Here is a 27,270-nt window from a genome sequence, read left to right as displayed (position 1 = left end):
CTGACCATTTTTGTCATGAATGTTAATAAGAAGTAAATGGGATCAAAGTTATTCAAACTGTATTTCTACCTCTTTTGGGGCTGCCTTTCTTAGAATTCTTATTTTTTTTTAATAAGTGTTCCTTTCTATTCTCCTTTCTATTTAATTTATTGTCTAAATGGGATAACATTTGAGCCTTTTAATTTTGTGTCAGAATGAAACTTCCTTCCTCTGGGATTTTAGACTGTTTATAGTGGGTAATCCTCCTACACGTTCTCTCTCAAGTGAAGAGGAGAAACTAGAAATTTTCCATTGTGCAACTAAGCAATACCAGGTGGATTAGTACATACTAGTGTGTTTATATTTTATTCACTAAGTTTTGGGGTTAGCAAGATTCCAAACCTTACATTTTTTTCTCTTGAAATAAGAATTTGAGGTTCTGAATCGGAAGGATGGGATCCGCACCTCTTTCTTCGTCCAGGGTCCTCTAGTTGCCATCCTGTCTTAGCCTCTGAAGCTTCTCAGTAAACAAGGTGCCATGGAAACATGTGTGCATCCTTGAGGGAGGAAGGGTGTCGAGGAGAGGAAATTTCATACCTTTATATATAATGAATTAGTGTTACATTTTTTGTTGTTTTTTGGCTTGTTTTTGTTTTGTTTTATTTTTAATAAAAATCAGTAAGTTTATATAATCAGAAATAATACCTTAGGAAATATTCTACAAATATCTATAGCATTTTAATGATTCAGTAGAATCTTGGGAACTTAAAATTCAATAATTGCAGACAGTTTTTGATTCTGGTTGACAACTTAGATAAAAAATCAATTTAATGCCCTCTGTCCCTCCTGGCTATCTCAATACACTAATAATGATAGCAGCTAGCATGTATTGAATGCCATCTATTTGCCGAGCACTCCTGTTTGCTAAGTAAACCTCACTCTCGCTAGAATGTCAATTCTATGAGGGCAGGGACTCTATCCATAGACCTTAGATTTGTTCTTGGCCTGTATCAGGTGCTCAATACATATTTTTGAACAAATGAAAGAATAAATACCTCATTTAATCCTCACAATAATCTCATTTCAATACTCTGGGAGCCTACAGACAGACAATACCTTCTCCAAAACATCCATGGTCACTGACAAAGCTGATCATAAACTAGGCCAGAAACCTCAGTAACTGACCCAAAGAAGAGGTGTACTGACCACAGTCTAGGGACATGGAAGGCCTCTGGAATGTGTATTTGAGGAAGTGATGTGATCCGATTTGCATCTGGATGAGATCGCTGTGGCTGCTATGTGGAGACTAGGACTGCCAGGGCTAAGAGCCATAGCTGGAAGGCTGGTCAGGAAGCTCCCACAGCCGTCCAGCCTGGAGAGATGATGGCTTGGACAAAGGCATTAGCAGTGGAGGAGGTGACCTGAGGAGCTGCACCATATTTTGAAGGTATCCATATTTTGAAGGTGAAGCTGACAAAACTTGTTGATGGACTGATTCTGAGGAAGAAATGGTGATTCTGAGCTCTGCCTGTGGGATAGAGGACAGGGAAGAGAACTGGGTTTGGTGGAGGGGGTGGAAACAAATGGATCTGCTTTTAACATATCCTGTCAGTTTTCTAGGGCTGCCATAACAACGTACCCAAAACTGGGCGGATTAAAATGATATAATTTTATTGTTTCATGGTTCTGGAGGCTAGAAGTCCAAAATCAAGATGTCAGCAGGGCCATGCTCTTTCTGACAGCTTTAGGGGAGAATCCCTCCTTGCTTTTTCTAGTTTCTAGTTTGCTGACAATCCTTGGCATTCTTTGGCTTATAGATGCATCACTCCAGCCACATGGCCATCTTCTTCCTCTGTGTCTTCACATCATCTTCCCTTTGTGCATATCTGTCTCTCTGCTCAAATATCCCCTTTTTATAGGGACACCAGGCATATTGGAATAAAGTCTACCCTAATGACCTCATTTTAACTTGATTTCCTCAGATAACTACCATTCTGAGGTACTGAGGGTTAGGATATCAACATACCTTTTTTTTTTTAAGGAGAGAGGGAAACAGTTCAACTTATAACACCTATTAAATGTGATTGTTTATTACCTATTCAAATGGAGATATCAAGTGAGGAATTAGATGAGAGTACTGTTCATTTGGCTTTCACCCAATCTTTCCATGTTATAAATAACACTCTGATCAGCATATTTAGATATGTATATTGTTCCATATTTTGAATTTTGTTTTGGGATAGATTTTCAAAGAAGACTCTTGATATATATTATTTAAATATTTTGAAAAAATATAATGCCAATTGTAAATCTATCATTCTACAGGGTAGTAGGATATGAGGATTTAAAGTGTAGACAAATTTATGTACAGAGCAACAAGAAATAAGGAGAATTCCTATTTCCTGGTTTCTATTTCCTTAATTTAGTATATTTTCTTTCTGGTACTACTAGACACTGATTAAGCAATAATTTAACTTAAGAGTTTCCAAGTATATAGCATTAAGTGACACAGTTGTATAACCTCAAAAAAAACTGGAGAACCATATTCTGACATATATGAAATGCATATGTGCTCATTTTATTAGTGAGATTGTCAGTAAGTTTTGTTTTTGATCTTGGAAACATTCACTTATCTATTCTTTAATTCACTCACTTGCATTTAAAAATTTTTCTTTTAGCTTCTATTATGTCCCAGCCACTAGATGCTGGGTTTCAACAGAGAATAAGACAAATTAGCTGCAGAACAATTACAGGCAATTAAATAGCGTAACAAATACTACTGCATGGTTAAGATCAGTGTACTATTAGGGCATGTGGAAGGGGCAGCTAAAAGTTTTGGGGGCAGGTGAGGGTATGGGAAGGTTTTTTGGAGGAAGAGCTTAGGAAATAGTATACAAATGCCACATGTGATACTAATCACATTTAAACTATATCTTCTATTTTAGTGCTGCAATAGTATTTTCCACACTTAAACTTCTTCAGGATTCAAAACTTTTTAAAAAGAAGGTAGTGCAAGATGACACAGAGAGTTCCAGCTCTCCAGGAGTTTCTGTATGTATGAATTTAATGTTTATCCTTGCAATACTTATTATTTAATAACTATTGGCATGCTAGAAAATTGTCTGATTAATTCGTTAATTAATTGGTAAGGGATAAAGAGAAAAAAACATTGGATAAAGAGTATAAAGATTTGCATTCACGACCCATTTATGCTGTTTATTAATTGGTGTACCTTGGGCGAGTCCCTTAAACTTTTAAAATTAATTTCTAATTAAAAATTTTAATTTAAATCTCATTTGTGAACTAATAGAATTGGATGTAATAATTATTAAAGTCCCACCAGATGTATCATCACAGTATTCTAGATCTGATTTCACTAGCAACTGAAGTTGTTTCACTTTATTTTGTTCCTTATTTCACTTTTGAATTATTACTTCAGCATGACACCTGTGCTGTTTCTTATTTTGGATTTCTCATAGATTCTTCTGCATTTAAATTCTCAAATCTCTTTGAATTTTATTGGATTTTGATCAAGTAATTTAATAATATAGGGTCATTTAGGATTAAAAACAAAGATTTATCACCGAATCCTTGCTCATTATTTTAAGCTTTACTAATAAAATTGCTACTATCTAGTGTCATTAAATATAAGTAAAACTAAATGTCATAGAGACTAATTTCTTACTGTATCAGAAGCAATAAAAATGCTAAAAAGCAATCTAATTCTAAAAATTGACAGAGAAATGGTTGTCAGCTGGGGGCTATTTTGCCTCCCCCAGAGGGGCATTTGGCAACATCTGGAGACATTTTGGTTGTCACAACCAGAGGGGTTGCTAATGGCATATAGTGTGCAGAGGTCAGCAGTGTTGCTTAACATCTTATAACGCACAGGACATTCTCCAAAACCATCATCTGTCATATAATGTCAGTAATGCCAAGGTTGAGAAACCCTAATTTAGAGTAAGTGTGACTCGGCTTTTCAATAATAACAAGAAATGTAGGCGTGAGAGATTAAGGTATGTGGATGAGCATTTTTTTCTGTGGTACTAATCTAAGTACTAGACTCCCCCACTACTTGCTGTGCCCATTCTAGTCACTATCCTGCCTCAAGGCCTCTGTTCACTTCTTACTCTATATCCAGGAATAGCTTACTCTACTATTCTGGGCTTTCTACCCATCTATCCACATGCCAGCCCCCTTCAAGTCCCAGTAGCTGCTCCTTGTTAGTAGGCGTTGATGGTGAGCTGTCAGAGATGTGTAGCAGGAAATGCCCAGAACAAATGGGCTCTGTTCTAAATGACTTTAAAGTTCCCCAGTACCTAAGTAAGACTGAGTTCCTCCGCCCCCTGGAAAAAGCCCTCTTTGCACCTTTCTTTCAGTAGTTCCGGATGTTGGCCACCCTTCATAAAGGGTAATAATGAGGAAGGTACATCAATTATAATATATGTTTTGGGATGTGAGCAGCATACAGCAGTGTAATACAATGGATTAAGACTGTGGGCTCTAATTTCAGAGGTGAATCCCACCTCTGCCTAAATATGATGGAGTTTAAGCAAATAGATAACCTTTCTAGGTATCAGTTCTCCCATCTGTAAAAGAGAAATAATAATAACCTGTCTTGGGCTTGTTAGGAGGATTAAATGAGATAATGTATATAAAGCATGTAGCACAGTGCCTGGCACATAATAAACACTCGATAAATATTAGCCAGTATTATTTATTATTATTCAGTCTTGAAAATGTTATTTATAAAATTTTTGAAGACACAGAAACTGCTGATAATTTGCAATGAGAAATTCAGACTGCAAAACTATTTTTTAGCAATGGATATAGAGAGAAAAAGAAAAGCTGAAAAGCAATATACCAAAATGCTAATAGAGGATTATGGGTGATTTTTATTCATTTTTTTGTTTTGTGTGTGTGTGTATTTTTTGTGTTTTATAGAATGTGCAAGAATACTTTCTAAGATTAAAAATTTAATACTATTAAATATCACACGGTTCTTTTAACTTACGTTTAGTGTTAGGCTAGAACTTTGACATTATTAAATTGGAAGATAACCATGATTTTAATATTGTTTAGGCCACTGAGAATAAAGATGACAATGAGTTTTTAGATCCTATTTCACTAAATTCTCGAGAATATTTCAACATTCATCTCTGGCTGAGGTGCCGCTTAGCACTGGTGACCGCGTTTGTTGCACAGATTCGTGGCATTGGAATTGTAAAAGGTACAGGTATCCTATTTTCTTAATCAAAGTTTTTATAAAAATGATTTTATGTAAGTAATGGAAGTTTTATCGAGGTATATTTTTATTGTAACATTAACATTTTATAACTTTCTAGCTTGATCTGTTTCCAGAATAAAAAAATTCAGGTTATTAAATAAGAATAATCATTTTCAACAGTCCCTTGTGTCACTTAAAATGGCATATATGTTACTGATGTATGCAGAGCAGCCAAGGAGATTTCAAAATACTAATGCACAGGTTTAATTGTCATCTAGGAAGGCAGCGTAGTATAAAGGGTCCAGAGCACAGATTCTGTAGGCACTGACCTTGGGTTCAAATGCTCATACCACCACTTTCTTGCTGTGTGACCTTGGCCCTCCCTTAATGCCCCTACTACCTTCTTTCCTTCTCTGTAAAACAGATAATTGTACCGACTTTACAAGATTATTGTTAAAATTATATTGGTTCAATCTCTAAAGTTCTTAGATTACAGCTTGGCACGTATAAATGTTAGTTCTTACAGTGATTAATAATTATCTATTCGTAAACCTATCTTTCCACCAATTTTATCCCTCTCCCAAGTTAAATTACATATTGCATTATTATTACTTTTGCAGTATATAAATAGCCTAAGGTACTTCCCCCCAAGTTACAACACATTTATTTTCAGTGCTTCATGTAGTCCATTTGTTTTCTGTCTTTGTATCTTTCTGTTCTATATTATACAATATTCCTATAATAAACTTTGGGGGATATTATGCATATCTAATTTCTTACTTTCTTGGTGCATTTTAAATAACTGCATTTGTTTATTTTAGAAAATGATATGACAAATTATGTTAGCCTCGTCAATGAAGTGTGTGTGGAGGCAAAAAATGCAGGTGACAGGGAGCTACAGGCTGAATTCTTGATGCAAGCTGTAATCATTGGCCTACAAGAAAAACATTTAAAGGCAGACATCATAACAAACCTTCAGGTAGGAAGGAAACTTCATTCACATTGATATTTACTGAAAGACTCTAGTTAGAACAAAAGGAGAGAATTTTAAATTCGATTAGGTACTGAATACATAACAGTCAATATGGCCAGCTCTTGTTTCAGTGAATTGCAAACAGTATGATCAAAAGGAATAATTTTATTTTGATAGGCTATAATACAATTGCTGGAAGGAAGAGAGTTTAATTCTCCTCGGTCTTATTTAATCTTGGTGAGAAGCATGCTTTTGTTGGATGACTTAACAAAAGCTGAGAAATTCAAGGAAGCTCCCTCTTCAAAAACAGAAAAATTAAGTTTGTTGACTCAGGCTCACAACATTCTTATTGAACAGGTGAGAATGCTTTTGGATCTATAAGATTTAGACAGTTATATTTCTGGTTTTTTTTTTTTTTCATTCTAAAGCACATTAGCTAATTAATCATTGCAATGTTTCTTTTACAGATGCTAACTTTTGGAGAGACAGTAGAATTTCCTTCATCAGACACTGACTATGCAAGTCCATTACAGCCTTTGAAAAATGTCTATCTTCCTCATGTCATGTTACTGGCCAAAACAAAAATGAGAATTGGTGAGAACACTTAAACATATATTACACTCAAGTCATTGATAAAAAACTTTAATTTATGTTCAGACATGCTATTATATGAGTGCAGTATTTATTTATGGGGCAATATTTATGGATACCCAGGCTCGATTTATTTAACAAATAGTTTTTAATCATTTACCACGTTCCAGACTCTGAGTGAGGACCTGGGAAGTTATTGGAGATTAAAACAGATGTAGTTCCTGCCTTTAGTGTGGGAGACAGAAATAAACAAGTAAATAAACCACATGTAGGAGTGCATAATATATCATATATCATATCATTATAAATATTGTATAAAAATGCATATTTTAATATTTATAAAATTTAATAAAATAAGTATTATATAAAATAAAATGTGTATCTGAAAACAATTAGGAAATCAGTGAGGATACAGAAAGAGTATATATGATAATGAATTATGTATATGTATGTGATTATAAATTGTTAGTGTTATGAAAGATGTGGATAAGATCTGCTGATAAAGAGGGACAAAGGGAGGGCTGCCTATTTAAATAGAATAATTAGGGAAGGCCTCTCTGTGGAGGTGGTATTTAGAGTGGCTTAGGGGCAACCTAATGGGAAGACCTGAGCTGGGATGGGTTATGTTTCAAGATATTACCCTGGCTGCTGAATAAAGAATAGAGTGGAGAGTAGACTGCAGCCAATCAAGAGTGGATCTGTTTAGAGCATGTGGACCAGTAAGAAGAAAGCCTCCAGCTCCTCAGAAACCAAGGAGGAACTCGGGAACAGTGTTTCAAGATTTTTCCAGGTCTTCTCTGATCATTGACCCACGGCTGCATGCAAGTAGCTCCCAGGCTCTTGTCCAGCTTAGAGGGCAGAAAAATCTTATACTAACTCTCTGTTCTAACCTGTATTAACCATGCATTTTCAATTTCTGTATTTCTGACCAAGGAGGAACTTCCTCTTCCAGAATTAGCCAATTCCTAGAGATTGGCCAACCACTCTCCTATGAGTATGCCTTTCATTAGCAAACTAACCGTTCCAGAGTCCACACCCTGCACCTTTATTGGGCTCCTTTATTGTTCTTCATTGGGCTCTTATACTCTGGGCCACTATTCCCCTCCTCTAATCACCCCAGGGACAGCTATCAGACTACTAGCAGAGTCCATTGAAATTATTCAAACTAGCCAGTCCTAAACCTGCTTAGCCTGCTTACCCTACCCAACCCATTCCTTCCCACAAAAACCAGAGCAAAAGTCTTGTCCCTGGTTTTCCTTGCTCCCTCTACCTCTTAACTAACCCTGGTGCTTTCCATGTGGCCCTACATGGCATGCTGTGCCTCTTCCTCTTGGGAACTGTGAATAACAAACTATCTTTTCAGTGCTAAATGTCTCCAGACCTGTTAACCTCATCATACCTGAATAACAATAAAATCTACATTTTAAAACCATTATGCCTGTTGTCTATTACCACACACCAAAATTAACTCAAAATGGATTAAGGGCCTGAATATAAGACTTGAAACAATAAAAAGCATAGAAGAAAACATAGAAACTAAACTCAAGGATCTTGGACTTAAAGAGGATTTTATGAGTTGAATTTGACTTCAAAAGCAAGGGAAGTAAAAGCTAAAATAAATGAATGAGACTACATCAAACTAAAAAGCTTCTGCTCAGCAAAAGAAACCGTCAACAAGGTAAAGAGACAGCCATCCGAATGGGAAAATATATTTGCAAGCAACGCCTCTGATAAGGGCCTACTATCTAAAATATACAAAGAACTCATATGACTCAATAACAACAAAAAAACAAATGATCCAATCAAAAAATGAGCAGAGGACCTGAACAGACACTTCTTCCTAGAGGACATACAAATGGCTAACAAATATTTGAAAAGATGTTCAGCATCACTAGCTATTTAGGGAAATGCAAATCAAAACCACAATGAGATACCATCTCACATCTGTTAGAATAGCTATAATCAATAGGAAAGGTAATAATAAAGGTTGGAGAGGATGCAGAGAAAAAGGAACCCTCATGCACTGCTGGTGGGACTGCAAATTGGTACAGCCACTATGGAAAACAGTATTGAGGTTCCTCAAAAAACTAAGAATAGATCTACCATATGATCCAGCAACCCCTCTACTGGGTATTTACCCCCCAAAACTTGAAAACCTATATCCCAAAAGATATCTGCACATCGATGTTCATAGCAGCATTATTCACAGTGGCCAGGACATAGAAGCAACCGAAGTGTCCTATGATAGATGATTGGCTAAAGAAGCCGTGGTACATATATACAATGGAATATTACTCAGCCATAAGAAGAGATGAAATACTGCCATTTGCAACAACATGGATGGACCTCAAGATCATCATGCTAAGCGAAATAAGCCAGACAGAAAAAGTTGAAAATCACATGATATCACTTATATGTGGGATATAAACCTAAAAGCAACAAATGATCAGGACAAACACAAACAGAGACTCGTGGACATGGACTTTAGACTAGTGGTTACCAGAGGGTAAGGGGTGGGGAAGATAGATGTGATAAAGGGGGTCAAATATAGGGAGAAAGGGACAGGGTGAAGTGGATAAAGGGGATCAAATATATGGTAGCTGAAGGAAACTGGACTTTGGGTGATAAACACAATAGAATATACAGACGTCAAATTATAATGTACACCTGAAAATTATATAATTGTATTAACCAATGTTACCCCAATAAACTTAATTAAAAAACAAAAACAAAACATTACCCCTCCTTCCTGGGACCCATTTGCCTCCTGCATCAGCAGGCGTGTAGCTCAGGAGAGGTTGTTGGTTGGACTAGAATTGTGAAGGTTGGCCAGCAGAGGTGAGCTCAAGCCATCATCTGTCCAGAACCTTTTCTCTTATTTTCTTTCTGCTCCTTTCCTTCATGATTATTATTGATCATTATTATTATATAATTATCATCAGATATGAATTTTATTACTTTAGGTAAATTGCTTTACCCCTATATTGTTGAAATTAAGCTGGCCTAGCTGACCCCTAGAATTCCTTCTAGCAATCTGATCCCATGAGAGAGCTGTTTTTCTGCACTTTTAGTCCACAATTTGTTATATTATCAGTATATTTGATTTCTATACAAGGTTAGTACAGATTGTGTTAAATCGTACAGATTTTGTTAAATCAAATGTATTCTCTGCTTTCCTGCCTTACTAATCTTGAAGATGTGTCACTGCTCAGTAGTAGTACTAGTGCTGTTTTTTAGATTCACTTGAAGCAGAACAGCTTGATTTCTGTTATATTATATTAAATATAGACTTAAAAAACAAATCCAAAAACAGATTTTCTGTCAAAATAATACCAGTTTCTCAACTTTTTTTTTTTCACAGAGTTGGTGTTTATTGGAAAAAGGAGCACTTCAATATTATGAAGCATAAGATCATCTGACTTATGCTTTCTCAACAGTTTTCCTTTACAGTGATAGTATAGATTGTATCCCAAGAATAGAGCCACTTAAAAATTATTTTTTTCTTGTGAAAGTCTCAAACAGAAAAAAGGCGTTTGAGATTATTTTTATAAATCTAAAAATAAGTGTTATGGTTATTTAAGATTTTTTCCCCATCAATGACTGAAACTTGAGCTTCCTTATTAGATGAAAAAATCAATAACTGACTGTGTAATAGGAGTAAAGGAAGTTGCAAGAATGGTGCTGTGGAGTGGGAGCCGAGCCAAGTCACCATCTGCCCTCAAGGAGTCTGTACTATTATTATATATTCATACCATTTTATACAGTAATATATGTGGGATACATATACTATGTATAGTACATATATAAGTGCCTTGATGAAATGAAGATACTTGATATTTTGTCTCACATTAATAAACAACTGTAGTATAATTTGAAACAACGGTAAAACATAAAAATGGGAGATATATTGAAATATAAGGTTGTATTGGACAGATGATATTTTCATAGCCTTCTAATCATGCTTGGTGATTGTTGGGTTTAAGAGCATGGACTCTGGAGAAAGAATACTAGTCTAATCCCCATGAGCAAGCCACTTAACTTTTCTGAGTTTCAGTTTCCTCTCCCATAAGGTGTGGATGAAGAAAGTATATCCCAATCTCACTGGCTTGTTTTGGGATGAAATGAATGGAATGTGTAACATGTTTAGAAGGGCACCTAGTGTGTTCTAAGAGTTTTGTAGGCTTTAGCTATTCTCACTATTCCATGCCTGGCCACCTTACTCTTCTGGGAGCCGCCTGGAAGGAAGGCCTCAGTTTCTTCATCTCCATGTCCGCAGCAGTGCACTCCCATCCTGTCTCCTCCAAAGTGAGGGCTCGGTGACTTCTCCCTGGATAAGAATGAGAGAGACTTTTCCCACCAACTTCTGGTTCATATAGCACATTTTGAAATAAAAATTTATGAGAAGTCCCGGGTTTCTTGAAAGCTCTTTGTAGCGCTTGGCATTCTAGAATTGAAAATTTTCAGAACCTGAAGGGACTTCAGATATTTTGTAGTCTTACTGCTTCATTTTCAGAGGAAGACACTCAAGGCCTAAAGATATGTAAGGACTTGTTCAAAGCCGCAAATGACTTGGTAGCACCAATGACTGGCCTGGACCCAGCACTTTGGGTGGAACCGAGCAACTCTATCATTCTGCAAACTGCCTTTCTGTTTGTATTCCTCTATGGTGTGCGATAAACTATTTTATCAATGTAGCATTTCCTCCAGTTGCCTTCCACTCTTTATCCCAACAATTTTCTTCTTTAAAATTACCAAAAGAGAAGGCAATCATCAGCTGGCAGTCTTGACAGCCACATTCTCTGAGAAGGTGTCCCTGACCTTTCCCAGGTCTGGGCTAGGGCTTCTGTAACCTGCTACCACAGTGCCCATGCTTTCCCTGCCACACAGTTGACCACATAGTATTTTGATCACATGTCTGGCCATTAGCATTCTCCACGACCTCTTTCTTAAGGAGCCTTGCAGTGTCATAGTTTAGGGTGCGGTCCTGGAGCCAGACTACTAAGGTCAAATCATGGCCCTGATACTTGTTGGTCATGTGACCTTGGGCAAGTTACTTAAACCTCCCCGTGCCATTGCTTTGTCCTCTCTGTAAAATGGTATCCAGCTGGAGTAGGAGTTGGGAAGATCACATGACGTAATGCTTGTTAAGTATTTGGGATGATGCTTGACATGTAGGAAGCACTTAATAAACCTTAGCTCTTAATTTTCTCTTTTCTCATTTTTATCTAGTGCCTAAGCACTCAGAAACTATTTTTTGAATAAATGTCTGTCTGTCTGTCTGTCTTTGAGGCCACATTGATGAAATCTTATGCCTCTTCCATATAACAACCCTTCATTATGTTAAGTGATGATGGGACCCTACAGAAGTATAACATGTGGCCCTTGTCCATAACAGATTTACCCTCTAGTTTGGATGACAAACTATGCATAACAAGCAACCAGCATAGAGCTGAATAGAAACAAAATTAATATCTGTTAATACATGCAAGTTTTATTGGAAAAATATAAAACTTTTAGATGTTTCCCTACTAACCATCTCGTATTAGGAACACAAAAGTTGTTTTGTAGAGCATTATAAAATTTGAGAACTGAAAGAGAGACTTGAGAGATTATCCTTCCTTTTAAAAGTGAGACAATGTTGAAATTTATAAAAAAATAATTTCAAATATTTTTTTACTGAAATATTTGAGTATTGAGTTTCTTTAAAAAATTTCTTAGATGCTAAAAACTAAAGACCGCCAGGGTTCTTAGTAGATGCCTCACTGTGAGAGAAGTCTCGGAACTTGGAGGCTTATAATGAACACTATATTTTATTGTTCCCTCATTATCTGACTGTCTTTCTTTAGGACATACAGTGGCCAAACAATTACATTATAATAATAATATAATAAAAAATAAAAAGAAGGATCCCTTAAATTGGTTACCTGCTCTTCAGCTTTTTGAAATAGCATTGAAGCTCTGTAAGATATCAGCCACAGAAGAACGTGAGGTGGAAGCTGAAATCCTTTTTCAGAAAGGTAAGCTATATTTGGGATCAAAACAATGAGAAAGTTTGTGGATTTTTTTTCCTATTAACAGTAGGCTTCTTGAAAATCTGGTTACTGAATATAAAAAATAATTTTTTACAAAGGGCTTAGTAATGACATACATTTGTACCTCTGCCAAATTCAGTTTTAGATAAAGAGAAGTCTACTTATTTTAGGTTTATACCTAGAAAGAAAAAAAAAGTACTCCTTCTTAGTTGTTTTTATAATTACAGTTGCCCCTCCTTGGTTTCATGTTTGACTCAGACATGTCAGCATCAGACATTTAGCTATAAATAATATTATTTAAATAATTTTTGGAAGATATTTTTTTCTTCATCATTTCATTACTTAGCTAAGCATTTTAATTTTAAGAAGATACATACCCGTTTAAGTTAAGTTGCTATAGCATACCTAAATTTATAACATATACAATGCATATCTGCATAATACATTCATATGATTTTATTGTGGCCATTTTAGCCATGAGAAAAACAATGGTGATCAGTGCTTTTATTTATGGGGCATCTACTAGATGCTAGGCACTGTAGTCAGTGTTTTAAATCTCATATTGATAATTTTTGCAACAGCCCTACAAGGTTGGCATGGCTATTCCTGGTTGACAGATGAGGAAAATGAGATGCTGTCTGGTTAAGTAACTTTTCTTAAATCAGCAACTACTAAGTGATAGTGCCCAGATGTGAACCTAATCCTGGGTGGCTCTGCCCTGTCCACATGCTGCATGAAAACTGTGAATCCTTTTTATAGTAATTATGAGATTTCCCTTTCCTTCCCTTTTTGCTACAAAAGGGCCATTCCAGTACCTATATTTGAGGGCTGCAGCTCACCATGAGGGCTGGGAGCTGTGTGAGAACTAGAGCATTTGCATCATCCATAGTAGTTTTAAAGTGTTTGCTGACTTTTAAGGACTTTTTGATTTTAGAGATGTTTTCGGACTACTAACTGTGATAGCAGTCAGAGGAGACAGGAAAACGGATGTAGAAAAAGGGAATGAGTACCACAGGAGGAAGGGGAAGCACAAAGGAAGGAAATGGAGAGAATAGGAGGACAGTAGGAACAGTTGTGTCTGGAAAGCCAAAGGAGGCTTTGACTCATTGTTTGCTACCTGGAGGCAGGGAAATCCTGAGACTCCTAGGGAAGGAGGCAAAAGATCTCTCCCCATTGCTTTACCTTCCAGCAAGAAGCAACAGACAGGTAAAAAGGAAAGCATATCCAGTTTTCTGAATCTCCAGCATGAAATATTTGTTTTGCAGTTCTAAATGATAGAAAAAGGAAAACCCATCTTTGTATGTCGTTTTCTTTCAGGCAAAATAGAACGTCAATTATTAACGGAAGAGAGATCTCCAAATTCACAACTTGAGAGTTTATCTGAAGCTATACAACTAAGCTTGAGACATGATCAAAATTCCGGGTAAAGAAAATGTCTTTCTACTATCATAACAATGTGTTTTGGTTTGAGCACTATATTCTGGTAGAACTTTAAATATTCAAAGTTGAAATGGTTGGAGAACCTCTTCTCACAGCAGGTCTAGTTCACTGGGGTCCACTGTCCAACAGGTGTACTGACTTCGTTTTCAAGCTTGTTGCTCTTTGCTCTGATCCAAAGTGTTTACAGTGGTGGTTGATGATGGTGATTATCATAATGGCACACTGGACTGTACATCACTTCTAGTCTGCACTCAGACCAATCTCCTGTCAGTCTCAGGATTACAGGGGCCTACCCTAGGTGTGAAATTGTATCTAGAAAGGAATTACGTGGATATTCAATCTGGTTAGCAGTAACAGGGCTGACTTGCTTAAGCTATAGAAAAATCACCTCCATCAAGACTGAGAGTATGCCACCATTGTTACAGCTGTACCATTATTACAACAGGCCCCAAATGACCAGTCTGATAGTGAACACACAGACCTAATCTGTACCAAATCCCTGCTTTCTGCAGAACTCTGTGCCTCTCCTTCTATATAAATTAGTGTAGGAGGGTAGAGAGAGGCATGATTTTCAAGGCAGGTTCCTGCTTTCCTCACCTTCAATTCTTTACTGCCCTGTTTGATGGCATATTCCAGACTAGTCTTTAATCAGTCATGCTCTGCTTCAATCAGTCATGGCATGGAGGGTTACCAGCACAGGACAAGGTACAGTGCTCAGCTCTCTTTAAGAGCTTCTGATTTCAGTAGGGAGGCAGATGTTAGTGTCAGTGCTGAAAGTGCTTTGGGAAGAGGGTGTGAGCTTGGGACAGATGCTGGTTTTGCCCATCTTCACCTTTCATTGGCTCAGAAATTATTGGCAAATGATGCAAAATGATTGTGAGTTATAAGCTATTTGCTAAGTCCAATGCTATATCATTTTAGGTTGATAAGGGACTCCTATCTAGAGATGGCCCTATCATATTTATATATGAAGAAGCCAAAGAACAAACTTTCAGTAGCACCATTAATATCTAAGGTAACTATTTTATTTATTTCTAATAAAACTACTTTATTAGAAATTTTAAGTGAATTGCCTTTTGAGGTTGCTATTTTGGTAACACTGTGCTATTGAAATAATGAGACTGATTTTGCTGTTTGACTTAGAGAAATTAATTTATTGCCTTGTGGTCACACTTGGGTTTAGATACCTATTTGGATATTTTATGTAAAGTTCTGGGAATGGGTTCCATGTAGACATTTTTGTGTGTTAAAATGTTATCCATGAAATGCAGGTGCATGTAATAGTCATTAGTATTGATCAGGAAACTGCAGGAAATAACATATTGCTTATGCAGATGGCAAGTAAAGTTTTCATTACTGATGTGGCCTGCAAAGAGATCACCTTTTGATCGAGTCATCAATTCATTCATCATGTATCTATTAAGCACCTACTGTGATCCAGGCAATATTCCAGAAAGTGTTGAAGCCAAACTCTGTCTTTGTTCTCATGGACCCGCCAAGAGGTCTTTTCAGAAAGTTTTGGTATCAAATCTCTAATTATGGGGTAGCATAAACATGATTTAAAACTTTTAGGCAAACAAGCTTTCAGTCAATTGAATTATTCATATAGTAGCTGCCTTTGGTGGATAGGAGCTAATTTTTTTTCTATCAAAAATTTATGATTACATAGAAAAGTTCTTTTTGTGATGTGATAAATATTTTTATTTCCAGTAAGAGAAAGTAAAAATTTTTGTTTTCATAGCAAGTAGCGATACAAATTAATAGGATCCTGGGAAAATAATATATCAACTTTTTGGCCTTCACTAGAGAAGTGTTTATAATTAAGAGCTTGAACAAGTTAGAATTTGAATGAAAGAATAATACAATTCCATACAATGTGATTATTATATTTTGTATATCTTGACACAGTATAAATATTTTAACAAGTCATACAATTACTAGATACACAGAAAACAGCCAAAAACAAACACAAAAATTCATCCAGACACATTCAGACCATTGAGATATAACATTTGAGAATTGTCTTAATAAAGATGATGCATTATAAACCCTTAAAAGAAAGCATTATTGTTTCGCTTTTATGGAGTCCATATAGCAGAGTGACCACAACACTGGTTTGGATTTGAATCCAAGCTTCAAGGCCTACTAACAGTGATTGGAGCCTTTCTAAACTTAGTTTTTTCATCTGTGAAATGGATACAATGATACTTACCTTGTAGAGTGGCTGGGAGAATTAAACAATGTAATGGACTTGGCACATAATAGATACTCAGGGGAACTATTCTCCATCACTACAAAATTTCAGTTAAACATCCACATTCTATCTTTCTAAAGCATTTTGTATATAGTAGATGTTTAATAATTATTTGTTAGCTAAGATGAATTGACTATATTTTGAACATTCATTTATTTACTCATTCATTGACCAGACAGTAATTGAGTACTTTATGTATGCCAGGCATGTTACTCTCTTTTCCTAAGGAGCGCAGAGTTTAGCAAGACAGAGAAATAATTATCACAGTATAATGTGGAGTATAATCAGGATATATCAAGGTAGGGAAGTGAGGCCAAGTAGGGGCTAATTTTATTTTGGGGGAATGCTGGAGAAAGCTTCACAGATGAGATGAATCTTGAAGGATCAGTAGAAGTTTTCTGAGTAGTTAAGTGGGAGAAAAATCATCCAAAGAGAGAGAAGGATCATCAAGCCCACATTTTAAAAATTGATTTATCGAGGTATAATTTACATCTATGAAATTAACCTATTTTAAGAGTGCAGTTCACAGATGTTTACTAACTTTACCGAGTTGTGCAACCAACCAGTTTTAGAACATGTCAGTCATTTCAAAAAGATCTCTAGTGCCCGTTTGCAGTCATTCCCATTTTTACTTCTAGCCCTAAGCAACCACTTATCTGTTTTCTATCTCTGTGGATTTTCCATTTCTGGATATATAAATGGAATCAAGCAATATGTAGTCTTTTGTGCATACTTTTTTTTCATTTGGCATTATGTTCTTGAGGTTCATCCATTCTATAGCATGTAACAATAGTTGGTTCCTTTTTATATGGATATATTTTCCTTATTGGATATATCATACTTTATCCATTTAACAGTTGATGGACATATGAATTATTTCCAGTTTTTTGCTATTATGATTAATGCTTCTTTAAACATTCATATACAAATATTTATGTGGACATATGTTTTTAATTCTCCTGAGTGTATCCTAAGAATGGAGTTGCTGGATCATACGTCAGCTCTGTGTTTTTTTAACCTTCTGATGATCTATCAGATTGTTTCCAAAGTGGCCATACCATTTTGTACTCTTACCAGCAGTGTATGAGGAGTCCAATGTCTCCACATACTTGTTAACAGTTGTTATTAACTATTTTCTGATTGTAGTCATCCTAGTGGGTATAAAGTGGTATTTTTGGGGGGATTTCATTTCTATTTCTCTGATGGCCAATGATGTTAAGATCTTTTTATGTACATATTGATCATTTATATATCTTCTTTGTGGAAATGTCTATTTAGGTCCTTTGACCATAACCTAAATTGGGTTGTCTTTTTTTTTTAATCAAGTTGTGAGTTATTTATTTATTTATTTATTTATTTATTTATTCATTTATTTATTATTTATTTATTTATTTTCACCCATCCCCCATTTCTCTCCCCTTTGGCAGCCATTAACTTCTCTGTTTTACTTATTCATTTGTTTTGTTTATTAAATTTCACATATAATTGAAATCATATGGTATTTTTCTCTGTCTGACATATTTTACTTATAATACTCTCTAGGTCCATCCATGTTGTCACGAATGGCAAGATTTTATTCTTTTTTATTGCTGAGTAATACTCACATATTAGTAATATGTACAATGTAATATAACTCAGCAACAGAAAGGAGTTATGAATTTTAATATATATTCTGGATAGAAGTTCCTTATCAATTATATGATTTGCAGATATTTTTTCCAGTCTGTGGCTTGTCTTTTCATGTTGCTAATGGTGTCTTTGGAGACAAACCAGTTTTTAATTTTAATGAAGTCCAATTTATCATTTTTTAAATATATTGTGCTTTTTGTGGCATATCTAAGAACTCTGCCTATCTCTGGCATATCTAAGAACCTCAGATGTTGATGATTTTTGCCTATGTTTTCTTCTAAAATTTTTATAGATTTAGCTTTTATGCTTGCCTGTGATCTATTTTGAATTAATATTTGTGTAAAATGTAAGGTAAATATTTAAATTCATCTTTTTGTACATAGATGTCCAGTTTTCCCAGCACTATTTGTTGAAAAGACTATTTTTAATTCATCGGATTGCCTTAGTACTTTTGTCAAAATTAATTGATCATAAGTGTAAATGTATATCATAAATGTAGACCCCTAATACTATTTTATTGATCTATAGGTCTACCTTTACATGAGTATCCTTGTCTTGGTTACTGAAGCTTTTAGTAAGTTTTGCAATTAGAAAGTACATGTTTTCCAACTTTGTTCTTCCTTTTCAAAAATTTTTTTGGCTACTTTGAGTCCTGTGCATTTCCATATACATTTTAAAATATGGTTGCCATTTTCTACAAAAACTAAGTATTTTGGTAGGAAACGTGTTGAATCTATAGACCAATTTGGGGATCATTGCCATCTTAACAATATTGAATCTTCTAATTCATAATATGAACTGTCTCTTCATTTATTTAGATATTAGCTAATTTCTCTCAATAATAGTTTTACTTTTTAGTATACAAATCTTGTACATTTTTGTTAAGTTTATTTTTATGTGAGTGGAATTTTTTCTTAATCTCATTTTCAAATTGTTCATTTCTGCTTCATGGAAATACAGTTGATTTATGTGTATTGAGTTTTATATCCTATGACTTTGCTAAACACATTTATCAATTCTGTGTGTGTTATGTGTGTGTGTGTGTGCACGTGTGTATGTGTGTGTGTCTTGGGATTTTCTACATGTAAGATCATGTTTTCTGCAAAGACAAATTCACTTGTTTATTTCCAATGTAGATGCATTTTCACTTTTTCTTACTTGTTTGCAAGGGCTAAGATCTCCTATGTAATGTCAGACACCTCCCCCATAAAAAAATGCCCAGCATATTAGTTTTCCAGTCCATACTTTTCTGTTCTGAGCTGAAGCCTGACTTCCCCAATAAATAAAGCTTTCCCCTCAATTCAAAATGAGTTCTTTCTTTACTTAATGTCTGTGTCACTAATTGACTATAATGTCACTTAATGTTAGTCTATATTCTTCATTTAATGTCTATTAGTCTTGTTTCCAGAATTTAATTAGGTAAATTTTTATATAGCCAGTAAGCTGGCCATGGCTACCCCAGAGCCTAAGTGTTTCATAACAGCTAGTAGGGTCTTCTTATCTTGGGACAGGGCTGTATTGGTTAAATTCCCCATAGGCAGATAGCTCCAGGTATCATCTGCCTCCAAGCTTAACACTTGATTTAGCCCAGGCCATGTGTGCACATTGTATTTCCTGCTCTGGCATCAGCATTATTCATTGCCTTTCCTTTTCCTTGGAAGTCTTCTAGACAGAAGTAAAAGAAAGATCTTTATGTTTGTTTTATCCTGCAGTTTTCTTGAAGATTAAAGAATTGGCCAAAATGTGAGCATCACAAAATTAGAAGCAAACAGTCTAATTGAATATTTTCATCCAGATTGAATCTTAAAAATGGACTATTATTACTTATTTTAGCTCTCTGTAAAAATGTAAAAGAGATATTATGTTGCTGGTAGAGTTTCTTTCTGCATATTTCTTTAGCATTGACTTTCTTATGTTTAAAAACTGAATGCACACACACATACTCATGGTAAAACATTTCTTCATTCGTTGTTACTTCTTGCTGTTCTATGGAACTTGATGATTACATCATTCCTTTAATAATTTCCTAATTAGAAAAATAGCAAATACTTATTAGAAACCCTTAAGTAATATTTTTATTTCTGACATCTTTACACATAATATATTGAATTGATAGATCCTCTGTTAAAATAGTAAATATCATTTGGGGTAAAGTAAATGTTTAAAATGCCATTTGTGTGTATTTGTCATTCAAATAATGCAAGCTCATTATAGAAAATGAGAAAAAAATGGTAACAAATAATTTAATCTCACTTAAAACCTGGGGTAACACTGTCAATAATTTTCTCTGCTTGTATATCCAGAGAATATATGTGTATGCATATCTTTTTTTAAATTGGGATCATATTTTGCATCCTATTTTGTTACCTACTCTTTTCTTTCTCCATATACTTTGAACATCTTTTCAGGTCAATAGATCCATGTACATTATTATTCTCTCTTTTTTTTTTGCCTTTTCTATTTATTATTGATATTTTTGCATAATTTAAAAATTATTTTATTATTTTTTATTTTTCAATTACAGTTTTATTATTTTTTATTTTTCAATTACCCTTTGGTCCATCCGCAATGTTACAAATGGTAAGATTTTATTCTTTTTTATGGCCTAGTAGTATTCTAAAATATGTGCCACATATTTTTATCCATACATCTATTGCTGGACACTTAGGTTGCTTCCATATCTTTGTGATTGTAAATAATACTGCAGTGAACATAGGAGTGCATATATCTTTTCAAATTAGTGTTTTGGATTTCACTGGATAAATACCCAGAAGTGGAGTTGCTGGGTCATAAGGTAGTTTCATTTTTAATTTTTTGAGGAACCTCTATACTATTTTCCATAGTGGTTACACCAGTTTAAATCCCACCAACAGTGCCTGAGGGTTCCCTTTTCTCCATGTCCTCGCCAACACTTGTTTTTTGAAATGATCTATGATAGCCATTCTTACAGGTGTGAGGTGATATATCATTGTGGTTTTAATTTGCACTTCTCTGATGATTAGTGATGTGGAGCATCTTTTCATGTGTCTGTTGGCTATCTGTATATCCTCTTCGGAGAAATGTCTGTTCAAGTCCTCTGCCCATTTTTTAATTGGATTGCTTGTGTTTTTGGTGTTAAGTTACATGAGTTCTTTATAAATTTTGGATATTTACCTCTTATTGGATGTATCATTGGTGAATATCTTCTCCCATTCAATTGGTTGTCTTTTCGTTTTGTTGATGGTTTTCTTTGCTGTGCAAAACCTTTTTAGTTTGATGTAGTCCCATATGTTTTTTTCTTTTGTTTCCCTCACTCTAGGAGATATATCAGAAAAAATATTAGTAAGAGTAATGTCAGGAAGTTTACTGCCTATGTTTTTTGTCTAGGAGTTTTATAGTTTTCAGTCTTACATTTAAGTCTTTAATCCATTTTGAGTTTATTCTGTAAGAAGGTGTATGAAGGTGGTCCAGTTTCATTTTTTTGCATGTATCTGTCCAGTTTTCCCAGCATCATTTATTAAAGAGACTGTTTTTACCCCATTGTATATTCTTGCCTCCTTTGCCATAGGTTACTTGACCCTATAGGCAAAGATATATTTCTGGGCTCTCTATTCTGTTCCATTGATCTGTTTTTATGCCAGTAGCATGCTGCTTTGATTTCTATACACTTGTAGTACAGTTATATCAAGTAACATGAAACCTCCAACTTTGTTCTTTCTCAAGATTGCTAATCGGAGTCTTTTGTCATTCCTTGTAAATTTAGGATAATTTGTTCTAGTTTTATGGAAAATGCCATTGATATTTTGGTAAAGATTACACTGATTCTATTTGGGATTGCTTTGGGTAGTGTGGACATTTTAACAGTATTAATTCTTCCTATCCATGAGCATGGTATATGCTTACATTATATGTATCTTCTTCAATTTCTTTCTTAAATGTCTTATAATTTTCCAAGTACAGGTCTTTTACCTTCTTGGTTAAATTTATTCCTAGGTATGTTATTTACTTTTTGATGCAATTGTAAATGGGATTGTTTTCTTAATTTCTCTTTTTGATATTTCATCATTGGTATATAGAAATGTAATTGATTTCTGAATATTTATTATTATATTATCCTACTACTTTACTGACTTCATTGATCAGTTATAATTTTTTTGTATGTGGAATCTTTAGGATTCTCTCTATATAGTATCATGGCACCTGTAAATAATGGCAATTTTATTTCCTTCTCTTCAGTTTAGATGCCTTATTTCTTTTTCTTGTTTGCTGTGGCTAGGGGCTTCCAATACTAGGCTGAATAAAATTGGTGAAAGTGTCTTGTTCCTGATCTTAAGGAAACACTTTCAGCTTTTGAGTATGATGTTAGCCTTGGGTTTTTCATATATGGCCTTTATTATGTTGAAATACATTCCCTCTTTTATTAAAGTTTTTTTGTCATAACTAGATGCTGGAATTTGTCAAATATGTTTTCTGCATCTATTGATATGATCATATGGTTTTTATCCTTCACTTTGTTTATGTGGTGTATCACATTAATTGATTTGTGGATCTTGAACCAATCTTGCATCCCAAGAATAAATTCCACTTGATCATGGTATAAGATCTTTTTAATGTATTACTGAAGTCAGTTTGCTAATACTTCATTGAGGATTTTTGCATCTAACTTCATCTGGGATATTGGCCTAAATTTTTTTTTTTTTTCCGTAATGTCTGGCTTTAGAATTAAGGTAATGGTGGCCTCATAAAATGAGCCTGGAAGCCTCTCTGCTTGAATTGTTTGGAATAGCTTGAGAAGAATAGGTGTTAATTCTTTGAATGTTTGGTAACATTTACCTGTGAAGCCATCTGGTTCAGGACTTTTGTTTGTTGGGAGTTTTTATTACTGATTCGATTTCATTAATACTAATCAGTCAGTTTATATTTTGTTTCTTCTTGATTCGGTCTTGGAAGATTGTATATTTCTAGGAATTTATTCACTTCCTCCAGATTGTCCAATTATTGGCGTATAATTGCTCATAGTATTTTTTTATAATTCTTTGTATTTCTGTGGCATCTGTTGTCACTTCTCTTTCATTTCTGATTTTATTTATTTGGGTCCTTTTTTACTTTAGGAGTCTGGTTAAAGGTTTATTAATTTTGTTTATCTTTTCAAAGAACAACCTCTTGGTTTTATCGATCTTTTGTATTGTTTTTTTAGACTCTATTTCATTTATTTCTGCTCTGATCTTTATTATTTCCTTCCTTCTATTCACTTTGAGTAGAGTTGTTCTTTTTCTAGTTCCTTTAGGTGTAAGATTAGATTGTTTATTTGAGTTTTGAGCTTTTTCTTGTTTCTTGAGATCATCCTGTATTACTATGAATTTCCCTCTTAGGACTACTTTCACTGTGTCCCATAGATTTTGGGTCATTGTGTTTTCATTTTTGTTTGTCTCAAGGTACCTTTTGTTTTCTTTCTTGATCTCATTTTTAACCCATTCATTGTTTAGTAGCATGTTATTTAGCCTCCATGTGTTTGTGTGTTTTTCAGTTTTTTTCTTGTAATCGATTTCTAGTTTCATACCATTGTGGTCAGAGAAGGTGCTTGATGTGATTTCAGTCTTAAATTTATTGAGACTTGTTTTGCGACCTAACATGGTCTGTCTTGAAAAACGTTGCATGTGTAATTGAAAATAAAGTATATTCTGCTTCTTTGGGGTGAAATGTTCCAAAAAAATATGAATTAAATTCATCTAGTTTAATGTGTCATTTAAAGCTCCTGTTTTCTTGTTGATTTTCTGTCTGGAAGATCTATCTATTGATGTCTATGGGGTGTTACAGTCCCCTCCTATGACTATATTACCGTTGATCTTTCCCTTTTTATCTGTAAATATTTGTTTTATATATTTAGGTGCTCTTATGTTGAGTACATAAATGTTTATAAAGGTTATATCCTCTTGTTAGATTGACCCTTTCATCATTATGAAATGTCCTTCTTTGCCTCTATTATAGCCTTTGTTTTAAAGTGTTTTGTCTGATATAAGTATTGCTACCCCAGTTTTTTTTTTATTTGCATTTGCATGAAATATCTTTTTCTATCACTTTACTTTCTGTCTGTTGCATCTTTCAATCTGAAATTGGTCTCTTGTAAACAACGTATATATGGGTCTCATTTTCTTATATGTTTAGCTATATGTTTAGTTTTGACTGGAGCATTTAATTTATTTACATTTAAAGTGATTATTGACAGATACGTGGGTATTGCCACTTTGTTATTCATATTTGTGTTCTTTTTTTTTAATCTCCTCCTTCTTCTTAAAGAAGTCCTTTTAACATTTCTTATAATACTGGTTTGGTGGTGATAAACTCCTTTAGCTTTTTCTTGTCTGGAATACATTATTATTTTTAATGGCTACATAGAGTTCCACTAAATTGTCATCTTTAGAAGATGAGAAAATTTATTGTGAAACTTTAATATCTTTATATATATTTAGCATAAAAAAATTGCCATGTTTTTTAGGTTTCTACCAGAAGGCATAGTTCTGTTAAAGAACCAATAATAAATAGATTTGAAATGTATGGTTCATTGGCCTGGATTGCAATAAGAGCTGCTACACAGGTTGGTGTGATCTTTATTTAATCTTTCTTTTTATTGTTTCTTTATCCTCCACCTACCAGCTGTTAGGGCAACACAATGTATTTGTACAAAAGAAAGGAAAATTTTATGTTCTTTGGGATTTGGATCAATGATGTTTCTTTGGGAAGAGTAGAAATGCTCTTTATATGTGTAGTGCTTTTAATCTCTATCAGCCAAGTGATAGAGACTTTGTTTGCTTCAGCTTTAATGAAACTACTGGCAGATACACATGTGTACATATTTGACATTTTGGTAAATATTTATCATAGCTAGGTGAGGTAGCATTTTTAAAATGATTTATACATTAACTATATTGTCAATACTAATGATTTCTTTGATTATGACATATACCACATGTTGGGGAAACATTGTTTTTGAGGTTGTCTTCATTTTTTCTTCCAGTATATATTGAATGTTATTTTATGAATTCGCTTTTTCACATTACATAATGGGTAATTTATGAATCAGAAAGTGTACGTTTATAAATTCTAATTATTTTTTAATTTTAGGTCAGTGAAGCTGTGCTGGCAATTAACCTACTTATTGGAAAGAAGAATGCTAGAACTGATAAAGTTAGTCAAGGAATATTACCTAACATCCCAGAATTTGCCACTGTGGATCTTTTGTCTTCATACTCAGATTACTTGCTTGGTATGTTTGAATATCTAAGCATTTTGTACTCAACACATGTGTACTCAAGTTTCAAAGGTTTAATTGTAGTGATTTATTGGATTTTAGCTTAGAGAGGATAATGATTTGGGAGCCTCTGGAAGAGGGTAGGGGTCTTAGGGCCTGGCTTTCAAAACAAAGGATTTCAACACATGAATTTGGGGGTGGAGGAGACACAAACATTCAGACCATATATGGCATCGTGGAAGTTGTAGAATTAGAAAGCTGCCTACAAAATAGGATGACTTTGCTTTAGCTTCAACCTCAAGAATCATAATGCCTCTGCCAGAATTCGCACCCGCAAGAGAGAGGCCTTGAATCCTGTCTCCCATACCACTTAGCAGGGCTCTAACCTACAAGTCTTGCACAAATGCACTGGGTTTGTGGTTCCTAAATCTCATCCTAGGAACAGGGAAATAATGGAAACACAGTTTTTAACTTTGTAATTTCTTCAATATAGGAAAGTACATTTGGTGATTAGGACAGATGTTGAGTGAACCAATCTGGTACATACACTAATATACTGATACATTTTTCCCTTAAAAATACAAATAATACTATAACTATAATCACAATTATGTTCCTTGCTCTTTTTTAATTTATATAAATGTATCTATTGGCAGTTGTTTCAAATCAATACATAACTTCTTTTTTATTGTTGCATAATATTCCTTTATAGAGATGCACTGTAATTAAATTAGTTTCCCTTTGATAGATGTTTAGGTTGTTTCTACTCTTTTACTGCTACATACAACTCTGCTATAGATATCTAGTTATATTTATATACATATATATATAAACACACACAGACATATATATATATATATAAAATTTTGTACATAGGCTAGCATATCTATTGGGCCAATTCCCATAAGAGAAATTTCTGGATCAAAGGGTAGATCCATTTTTTATTTTGTTAAATTTTGCCAAATGCCTTCAATAAATATTATGCCGGTTTGTATTCCTGTCAGAAATTAATAAAAGGTGTACTTTTCTTACACACTTGCTGACATAGGTACATTATAAACATTTTTTAAACATTTGTCAATATTCCAGGGAGCGGATAAAGATTTAATTTTAATTTGCACATCTTTTACTAGGACTAAGGTTGAGCATCGTTTGTGTGAACCTTCTGCTTATAATCTTTGCTTATTTTTTTCTTGAGGTTTTTTTTGCCTTTTCTTTATTATTTATATAATCCCTTTATTATGGAAATTAACCCTTTAATGATAATATTATTTGTAAATATATTTTTTCAATTTATCAATTTTTTATGTTGGTTCAGGTCCATGAAGAAACTTTCTATTTCTATACAGTATAAATTATTAATATTTTCTTTGATAACTTTTGGATTTCTGTCAGTTTGAAAGGTCTTCTCTACTCAGACTCTGAGTTCTCTCATGGATTCTTTTAATTATTTTTTTGAAATCTATTTGGAATATGTTAAAAGTGACAAAGGATACAAAAATAGTTTTTCAAGGTGACTACCCTATTTCTGTACTTTTTTCTTTATTTCCTATTAATCTACCTATCCAGGGTTAAATAGCAAACTGTTTTAATTATTGGAGCCTAATAATTATTTAATATATATTAGTGTAAGTCTCTGCTCATTGTCTTTTAAAATAAAATTTTTGTCTTGACTTTTATGATTTTTATTCCTTTAACTTTGGAAGCAGCTTGTCTAGTTTAAAAGAAGTCCTCTTGTATTTTTATTGAGGTTGCATTACATTTAGACATTGACTTAGAGATAACTTACATTTTCATACTATTGAGTCATCTTGCACAATGTTGTATGCTCTTTATATTTTTCCGCTTTTCATTTTTTTACTGGCCCCTTAAAAGTGTTTCAACTTTTTTTTCAGATAGGTCTTTATGTTTTTGTTT

The 27,270-nt window shown here is 34.2% G+C and overlaps 1 protein-coding gene across 3 annotated transcripts in view; it reads left to right on the top strand.

Moving 5' to 3' along the window:
- CFAP54 (cilia and flagella associated protein 54) overlaps window positions 1-27,270 on the top strand; it is a 232,974-nt gene that overhangs the window by 156,823 nt on the left and 48,881 nt on the right. For all 3 annotated transcript variants that reach the window (XM_039874060.1, XM_039874058.1, XM_039874059.1), the window contains 10 exons: window positions 2,925-3,030; window positions 5,062-5,209; window positions 6,028-6,185; window positions 6,357-6,536; window positions 6,647-6,773; window positions 12,617-12,787; window positions 14,120-14,225; window positions 15,164-15,257; window positions 24,601-24,699; window positions 25,227-25,368. In XM_039874060.1, coding sequence (XP_039729994.1) covers window positions 2,925-3,030; window positions 5,062-5,209; window positions 6,028-6,185; window positions 6,357-6,536; window positions 6,647-6,773; window positions 12,617-12,787; window positions 14,120-14,225; window positions 15,164-15,257; window positions 24,601-24,699; window positions 25,227-25,368 — 1,331 coding nt within the window. The remainder of the gene's footprint in view (window positions 1-2,924; window positions 3,031-5,061; window positions 5,210-6,027; window positions 6,186-6,356; window positions 6,537-6,646; window positions 6,774-12,616; window positions 12,788-14,119; window positions 14,226-15,163; window positions 15,258-24,600; window positions 24,700-25,226; window positions 25,369-27,270) is intronic.

This window comes from Pteropus medius, unplaced genomic scaffold, assembly GCF_902729225.1.
Source record: "Pteropus medius unplaced genomic scaffold, Ma_sr-lr_union100, whole genome shotgun sequence".
Lineage (NCBI taxonomy): Eukaryota > Metazoa > Chordata > Mammalia > Chiroptera > Pteropodidae > Pteropus > Pteropus medius.
Note: the sequence above shows the minus strand (reverse complement) of the source record. Positions and strands in the feature narration are given on the sequence as shown.